The sequence below is a fragment of the Halyomorpha halys genome, unplaced genomic scaffold (genome assembly GCF_000696795.3).
Source record: "Halyomorpha halys isolate HHAL.00 unplaced genomic scaffold, Hhal_1.1 Scaffold355.1, whole genome shotgun sequence".
NCBI lineage: Eukaryota > Metazoa > Arthropoda > Insecta > Hemiptera > Pentatomidae > Halyomorpha > Halyomorpha halys.
In genome coordinates, this window is record NW_027110523.1 from 32400 (window position 1) to 42161 (window position 9762).

At 33.1% G+C, this 9762-nt stretch overlaps 1 protein-coding gene across 1 annotated transcript in view; it reads right to left on the bottom strand.

Moving 5' to 3' along the window:
* The window catches only part of LOC136796075 (chitinase-like protein EN03), a 25470-nt gene that overhangs the window by 12719 nt on the left and 2989 nt on the right, over nt 1-9762 (bottom strand). Inside the window, exons 2-7 of the mRNA XM_067048677.1 lie at nt 6998-7141; nt 5625-5765; nt 2805-2920; nt 865-997; nt 615-779; nt 349-537 (exon numbers count right to left, since the gene is read on the bottom strand). Coding sequence (XP_066904778.1) covers nt 349-537; nt 615-779; nt 865-997; nt 2805-2920; nt 5625-5765; nt 6998-7091 — 838 coding nt within the window. The 5' untranslated portion in view covers nt 7092-7141. The remainder of the gene's footprint in view (nt 1-348; nt 538-614; nt 780-864; nt 998-2804; nt 2921-5624; nt 5766-6997; nt 7142-9762) is intronic.

Below are 9762 nucleotides of genomic sequence, written 5' to 3' on the forward strand. Positions count from 1 at the left end.
ATGATGTAAATCGTTAAAGGACTTTTGTCCTTAAATACTGTTATATAATTAGATGTATAATATGTATTAATAATCTTAAATAAGGAATGAAAAAATTTAGATTTTTATTGATATTAGCGGTTGATGTTAATTTTTTTAGAAATTTAGATAAAATAACATGTAAAACTTTTGAATTTTTAGTAGTTTTTCCACCAATTTTCGGATTGGTTAGCTATAATATTGATACCTAATGAGGTAATGGTCAGCCTCTATGAGATTTTTCCAGCTCACGGAGTCTTGAGCTACTGAACCAGTTGATCCATTTCAAGTTTGGTAAAATTCTTGAATATTGAATAGGAGATAACTTACCAACGGCTCCATGGTTCAACCAATGCCTGACGACGGCTTCTGCATTCTGGTGCGGCAACCGTTGGCCGACCAAGTGCAGAGGGTGAGGATAGTCGGCAACGTTTTGGGTCCTTTCGGGTGTCCTGAAGTCCGCTGTCCACAAGTTCACCATGTCCACGTAATGCATCAGTGACTTCACGTCGAAGTAAGCTGCAAATAAGTTTACAAATGTTGTGAAGTACGGTCCTTCCTTTAGGTTCATACAGATAGGAGGATATTGCACTCACTGGTTGAGTTCACATGAGGAAGAACGCTGACAGAGAGGGTCTTGTTCTCCGGCCTCAGCTCCGCCTTGAGCTCACTGCAGAGGAGCACGAAGTAACCTCTATGGAGGATCGCCTTCTTGTCTATTCCGCCACCGAACGCTTTCGTTATCATGTCCCATATTGATCCTAATAAAATAGGTAATAATTATAAATTATTTGATATGACAAAAAATATAATAAAGCAAGCATATAACTAAAAAAACTTGGTTACCTATTACTGATTTTTCGGTTTTTTCTTCTACATGTGGAAACTGCCAAGCAAGGTCTATACCATCGAATCCATATTCCCTCAGTGTGCTCACTACTGAAGTAGCAAATGCTGTCCTTCTCTCTTGTTTGAGCAACTGCAACAGATCATTTTTATTTCTGATGAATCATTCCAAAGAGGAGATACGTACTTCTATGAAATGTATAAAATATAATGTGTTATTCTTCACAAAATATAATTAAAAAATGTATTGAATCATATAATTAAAGTCAACATGGTTTGACTTCAGGTTAACGTCAGTAAAACGGAGGAATACTTGTTCTTAGGGGAAACATCGTAGAACTAATGGAATCATTCTGCTTGGGTAGTGTGGTCACAATAGAAGGGTAGACGTTGGAATATAATAGAAGTCGGATATTAAAGGAAAAGAGGCGTTTGTTCAACAATAAATGCTCTAAAAAGACAAGTAAGTCTCCAAACATTCTTCAACCACTGCTCGCAATGAATTCTGCTCTCTGTTCAGCGAGGAGCTCTGAAGAAGTAAAGAGCAGTGTATTAATTTTCAAATTAAGAAGAAGAAATGGAAGTGGATACGACACACTTTAATTAAGCCTCGTGATGTCATCGAAAAGGAAACTTCACAGTGGAACCACATAGGCCAGTAGTGAAGCGAATGGAAATTTACTTGTAGAGGCCCTAACCTTAACCACATGAAAAAAAAAATTATGAACGTTATTTAAGAAGTGTATATTACATAACTTTATTTTTTGTATTTTTTTTCATGGGTTGTCTGTTTGGAACAAAATGCCTAAATGGAGACGTTCATAATTATGTTTCACTTAATAAAATTATAGCGAGTAGGTTGGTCGATATACGACATGTCACAATCTCACAAGAGGAGATCATAACACAGAAAAAAAGGCAATCAGGGCATATTGCGCCGTTTTTCAATTTCAGTCCCTTTTTAAATATTGCTCGATTAAACTATCTCAAAGTCTCCTCTTCCCGTTTTAAGCTAATATTTCAGAAGTGATAGGACCGTCGCTCCCCGGGGGTCTTAGCGGGGCGGGTCCGGCGGGGAAGGATTGCTTTTTTGTGTTATGAGATTGTGACATATCGTACATGTACACGTTAACCATCACTCAGAATTTATTAAAATTATTTTATTTATTATATTTTTTTTCGATGATGCCTAAATATGAAACAAACTATTATGATTTCAACATTTCTGTAGTTTGATGTTTTGCCACATCACCTTAAAAATTGCATTTATAATTTTTTTTTAACATACCATCAAATTGTATAATTACATTTTCAAATAATAATAGAATTCAGAAAAAAAATCTAAAATAATTTCATAGATTTCTTAATTTCTCAAATGTAAGTGATAAGATTTTATTTAATGGTAATATCATAAAAAAAATCTTAAATTTTTTTAGTGGTTTAGATTTATTGATGAAGAAAAGGAAACTATGAAACGAAATACAAATATGTTGATAAAATACATTATAGAATTAGGTGTAGAAATATGGATATATAAATAAATATGGATAAACAAAACCATAATATGGTTAGCCGGAGAAACAACAACCGTTTTGGTGATATAGATATAGGAGGAAAAACATTTGAGCAGGCAGAAAGGTTTAAGTATTTCGGGTCTACAGTAAAAGAAAACATGAAACTGACAAGGAAATAAAGGTGAGGTTAAATGCAAGATATGCTTTCTATTTTTCAATTTCGAAGTTTCTTAGCTCCCGTCTTCTGTCCAGAAACGTAAAAGTTATAGAAGAGAGTTATAAAAGAGAGAGTAAAAAAAAAAAACTATTGACAAATATGAGAAAATATAGCTTTAGTAGGTATTGATGAGTGAAGAAGCCATTTCCTGCAACATTATTAGTATAAAATGTAACTATACATTTAAACACTGTATTGTAACAAATTACCAATTTCAAATATTTGTCCAAATCCTCCTGATCTTCATAGCCCCCGACGGACAACATAATGGTTAGGCCGGGATGGGATTTCTTCAATTCTGCCACCTTCCTCCATTGTCCCTTACCTAACGTACAGAGAAAGTTGATTATATAAAAATTAAGATATCTAAAGCTACTACGACACTGCGTTTTTTTTATTTTGTTGGATGTTCCTCGCCCACTTTGTTATTATCAACAAGGGAAAAGTCACAGATACGATAAGAGAAAAACAGATTGTGAATTCATTATAAAATCTTAGCGAATCCGAAAGTTCGATGCCGATACCATCAATACTTCTTTACATACATCTGTTTAGTGCCTTCCCTTTAAATCCATATCTATTAACTAGTCTTAATGAAATCCTCTCATCTACGTTTAGGTCTACCCGTCGAGTTTGCGTTTTTTAACATTTTAGAGATCCGTTCGTTACCTAGCCCTACAATCTTACACGCCGCAATGCTATAACCTTTTTTTAAAATATATGTTCTTTTTCGATATAGAGCAGGCTTTTGATCGAGTTTGGCACCCGGGACTGCTTTACAAACTCCGTATATTCCTACCTCCTACATACTTTCTCATCAATCGTTCCTTTCTTAGTGATAGATTATTCCAAGTAAACCATAATGGTTCATATTGATCCCTCTATTTTCAATCCGCTGGTGTTCCTCAAGGTAGTATCCTCGGGCCCACCCTCTACACCGTCTATACAGTTGACATTCCAACAACTCCTAACACTATAATAAAAAATAATTATATTTACCGGGTGCAGTTCCCTTATTTCAACGTTCTGTAACCTTCTATATTTTCCGGTTTAACTCATTCTTATTCGATTTTTTACTTAATATTTTATTTTCAAAAACCTTAAGGCGCTGTTCCTCCCCTAGTGTAAGAGTTCGCGTTTCACCTCTTTAAAGAACAGTGAGACCAGTCCAGAGTACCAGAGCCGGCAAGACAAAAAGGCAGTTATCTCACCCCAATTTTTGATTATTAATTAAAACTGATGAGTCTGCCAAGTATAGGTAGGGAGAATAAAAATGGGGTTTCATAACCTTAAAAAAAACATTAATTTTTCATTCGGAGCTCTATATCTTAAAAACTACCAACAACACTAGAAAATTTAAAAGAACATTATTTAAAGAAGAGTAAATTTGTTGAATATTAGCTCTAATAGAGCTATTTACGTCCAAGCTTTTGAAAAGCAACATTTCATGAAAATATATTGAAATATCAGTAGTTTGTTAATTTATTTTGAGAAATCTATATCTCAGGACCTATGTCACGTACAGATGTCTATTAGCAATCAAATTGAAGCTAGTTTAATGTACTATAAAGTAGTTTATGACCTTTAACTTCGTAGGAATAGTATTTTTCATGATTTTTATTTTTTTATAATATTACAATCTGCCACACAGTTATGGGCAATAGGTAATAGTGATCAATGATCTCATACATACTAAAATTAAAAAAAAATAAAAATAAAAAAAACACCAAAAATATATACAAACAAAAGAATAAACATAATCTTTATGAAAAATAAATAAATAAAATAACATAATGATAAAATAATATATACAATATTTCATGATATTAGCTAAAATAAATTGATTTATAGTTGTTCGGACAATAAGTTTGATTTATGATAAACTTTATTTCAGAAACCATTGGATGTACAGATGTCTGCCAGTACTCAAAATAAAGGATATTGAACTTACTATAAAGTAGTTAATGACACTGTAGGGGTAATAGATTTTATGATATTCGCATAGGAATATAAATTTGGCAAATGAAAATTTATTATAGCAAATTTCATGAAAGCTACTACTCCCACGAAAATAAACATCATAAAGTACTTTATAGCTTATTAAACTAGCTTTAATTTGAGTTCTAATAGACACCTGTACGTCACATAGTTTCTAAGATATAGATTTCTCACTATAAATTAACTAACTGCTCATATTTCAGTACGTTCAGTACAACATTTTTATGAAATGTTGCTTTTTAAAAAGCTATATCTCGAGAACTATTGAACGTAAATAGCTCTATTAGGGCTCATATTTTAGCAAATTTACACTACTTTAAAGGATGCTCTATTTGATTTTCTATTGTTTTTGATAGTTATAAAGATATAGAGCTCCGAATAAAAAATTAATTATTTTTAACGTTATGAAACAGCCACCATTTTTTTATTCCCCCTACCTATACTTGGCAGACTCATCAATTTTGACTAATAATTATACATAGTTTTTAATTAAGAAATAAAAAATTGGGGTGAAATAACTGCCTTTTTTCTCCTCTTGGGCTCTTGTTCTATCAGCGAATGAGACGTTTAAACTGCTCAGAAATATAAAAAGAGAATTTTCAAAACAAAAAATAATAGAAATATAAGATAGCATAAAAAAAATACGTATAAAGGTATAAATCAATCGCCTATATTTCGGGGCTTTGCAGTGAAAGAATTAAGAGATAAAAATAATAATTTTTAACTAATCCGTTAGATATATTGGGTACGATTAAGAAACATTTTGAACAGGGGATTCTGTATACCTCCTCCAGTATACCTGAGTAAGACCGTATAACAAAGGAGTCGAAATAGCTATCGAAAAATTTAAAATACTACTTGTAAGTAACAAAAAAAAAACAAACTAAAAAGCGCTGTGTGGGTATGAGTGAAATTGGGTCATAACTTTTTCATCTTAATTTAATATTGTAAATAATTATCTGGTTTTAACATTATCTGCTAAATTGCTGGTTAACAATTTAGAATTCAAATAAACGAATATTTAGGCACACCTTTATCTGTATCCAAATCTATTTTTCTATCAATGGGTTCTAGAGTGTAGTAGTCATCATTGATGGCCGCAAAGCCGTATATCAAATGGGAACATAAAGCCGCTCCTCTTTTGATGCTATCCACGTCCACATGCCCAGTGTCTGAAACAGAAATCATAATAATGTTTATAATAATGTTAATAATAATGCCAGATTGCATAAACTTAACAAAAATTTAAAAGCTTTTACTAAAATCCAAATCTACCATATGAGGAAAGCGAAGATACGAATCCTCTCGGGTTCAACTGATTTTTAATTATTATTTTAAAATAAATACAAAAAAGATGGCCTCGAGATCTTCTCCTTTAGAAATGTTTTTGGAGTTCTATCAATGGGTAGATTCTCCACATGTTTTTATCATGTCATAATATCACTTACAGCAAATTTACTTGATGTGTATATATGTATACAGTTGTAAATATCAATAAATAAATTATTAAAAATTAATAAAATAAATAAATAAGTATTACAACCCCATGGACTCAGTCGGTCATTTACTCAGACTTCGGAATGGACAAATCTTTAATTTTCCAACCACATACAAAACAAATTCTAGCTCTTTAGCAATTGATTTGTATGCCCTTCTTAATGTCTTATTTAACGAGAATTCCTTTCTTAGAGGTCCAACCAACTGAGGTCACCATTTCACTAATACAGTGAGAATCAAGAATCAAATTCGTACAATAATTAAAATTGCCAGAACAAATAAGAATTTTTTTTTAAATTTATTTATTTATTGATATTTACAACTGTATAAAAAATACAAGTAAATTTTATCATAATGACATAATGATATGATACAGCATGTAGAGAAACTGGGTAGTTTATGTTTTTTATACTGGGTAGTAGTAGAACTCTAAAAACAGTTTACAATATAAGGTCACGAGGACATCTTCTTTTCAAATAAGAAATTAAAACAGAAAATTAATACCTAGATGCAATAGGTATGTTTTTCTATAGATATAGATGAAAAAAGGAATATTTTATGCGTTTTCTAACACACAACCACCATCAAGTTGTCGTGTGTTTGATCAAGTTGTATTTTAGGATATGATTCGCCAAAGAAAATTTTTTTTCTAAGATCGATGATAATCAAGTTCAACAGATTCAAAACAACTTTTTAAAACTTAAAACTACATGTTTATGAATATTAAATTTATTTAATTCTAAAATGTTTAAATTAAAAAGAAACAAATACATTATATTTTGTATTTTTAATTTTTAAAAAAAATCTGAAAACCTGGTTTCTTAACCATTTTAAAAAGTCATGTTACGCCAAGTTGTCATCTCATCATTATGAGCAAAGTCATTAATTTATAAATGTGATGCCTTACCTTGCCTCAAGATTGACTTTCCGTTCCAGTAGCAGACGATCCTGTCTCCAAAAGCTGGAGCCGCAGCCAAAAAGAAGAATAACAAGAACCGCATCTCCTGGCAACTTGAAGAGTCCAAACTGTTGTGCCACTATCAGCTGATATCTAACCCGACAGAAAAGAGATAAGAACATATCGATATTTATTCAAATCGATATTGGCGTAAGTCGACCTATTCAAAACGAATATCTATCTTTTGGTGAGTAATATACAAATATATACAACAGTAATCATTTTGTGCTGTTGTTTTAAACTGTATCATTCATTGCGTACTGTCCGAACAATAGCGTTACAATTCCTTAAGCTATCTATGTAAAATTATTCATATTAAATATTGCCTGTTATGATTTTATTGGTGTAATGATACTTACGTGACAAATAAAAAATATTCTCTTCTAACTTCATAGGATTTTTTTTAATAGCTACCGTGAATATACATACAGTGAATGATTTTAACCTGTAAAGGAGATTGGAATCACAGCGAACTTTATCCCAATCCTTAAAATACCTACAGGCAGAAAAAGAATTATTGTAAAAATATTGTATATATACATATTTTATATTATATATTTAATGTGTATAGAGGAGAAAACCGCCAGAAGTAGAACAATATTCTGATTGAACAAGAAATACTAAACAAGTTAGTAAATCTTGTACGCAGGTGCATCACCGAAATGTTTAATAAGATACGAATCGGTAATCATTATTCTGAGAAATGCTAGGTTCTGTCGGGTTTAAAACAAGGAGAATCTTTATCACCTATCTTATTTAATCTAGCACTAGAATACGTCATTAAAAGTGTGATGAATACCGAAAAGGGTTTAACTTTGGGTAGTAAAATACCGGTGCTTGAGTATGCTGATGATTTGGTATTATTGGGTGAGGACAAGGAAACTATAGGACTAAATACAACCACGCTAATAAACTCCAATAAGGAACTAGGTCTTGAAATAAATATGGATGGTGAACAATGGAAAAAACTGAGATTCGAGCAGTAAGTACTTTGTAAAGAAAGGTATGAAAGCAAAGGAAATTCATGCTGAGTTTCAGAACACACTGGGGTGTGTTTGTGTTGGGGTGTGATTCTGCTCCTTCATATTCAACTCTTGCCAAGTGGACCAGCGAGTTTAAATTTGGTCGGGAGAACTTAGATGATGATCCGTGGCCAAAAAGTGCTATGACCCCAGAATTTATCGCAAAAGTGCATGGAGGATCGTCGACTGAAAGTGCGTGAGTTTGCTGAAGCTGAACGGGTATATCACATTTTAAACGCACCAGATTGGAAATGTCCGAACAAAATCTGTCCCGTTTTCAGCGTAACCAACAAGATTTTTTGCGCCGGTTTGTGGCTACAGGTGAAACTTGGGTCCACTACATCTCAGAGACAAAGCAGCAGCCAAAGCACTGGAAACATGCTGTCACCACCACCAAGAAAAGTAAAGGCAGTACGTTTGGCTGGAAAGGTCATGGCCACAAATTTCTGGGATGCAAAAGGCATTCTGCTGATAGCTTATCTTCCTACTAGAGAAATAATTACGGGGCAAACCTCCTAGACCAACTACAGGAAAAGATACACGAAAAAATTCCTGGTTTGCCAAGGAAAAAAATCAAATTTTATCAGGACAACGCCCGCTATTGCCATGGCAAAACTTTATGCACTGAGGTACGAATTGTTGCCACATCCACCCTATTCACCAGATTTGGCGCCATCACACTTTCATCTCTTCCCCAAGCTGAAAATTTTCCTAGATGGGCGTACATTTCCTACAACGGAAGAACTAACAGCCGAATTGGAGAGGTATTTTGCTGGCCTGGAGGAATCTCATTTCCGAGATGGGATCAAGGCATTGGAACATCGCTGGACCAAATGCATTAGTCTACAGGGAGACTATGTTGAAAAATAAAAGCAGTTCCACCAAGGTACCACTTCTTTCTAGTACATTCTGAGAACTTTTCAAATCACCCTCGTACAGGGTTAGCAGTAGAAACGCGAGCAATTTCTGTGATATAGAGATAGGAGGAAATACGTTTGAACAGATAGATAGGTTCTAAGTTTTTAGGTTCTGCGATAACTAGAATAAAACGAAATTGATGAGGAAATAAAAGTGAGGTTGAAGGCTTGTTATTTTTAAATTTCGGAACTGGTTAGCTCCCGCCTTCTATCCAAAAACTTAAAAACTTATAATTTACAAAACTATTATCCTTCCCACAGTTCTTTATGGATGCGAGACGTGGCTTCATACACTTAGGAATGAACAGTGCCTTAAGGTTTTCGAAAATAAAGTATTACGTAAAATATTCGGACCGAAAAAGGATGAATTAACGGAAGAATTTATAAGACTGCACAACACTGAATTAAGGGAACTACACCGGGTAAATATAATTCAAGTTATAGCATTGCGGCGTATAATATGAGCGTGTAAGGTTATAGGGCTTAGTAACGAGCGGATCTCTAAAATGTTAATACACTGAACTGACCGATGAACGTCCGAAGGGTAGACTGAAACGTAGGATTGCGTTATAATTGTAGGTACAAATAAATAAAAACTTTTGGATAATAAGAAAAAAATAGTGATTCGATCATCCTACCCTGCTCTCACCTTTTTCAAAGCCTCGTACAACTGGAAATATACTCTTAAAAACTGGTCAAAATTACGAATAATTCAAATCCAGGTATTGGGTACAAATTAATAATGGTTTACTTTTATATAATGGTTTACTTTTAT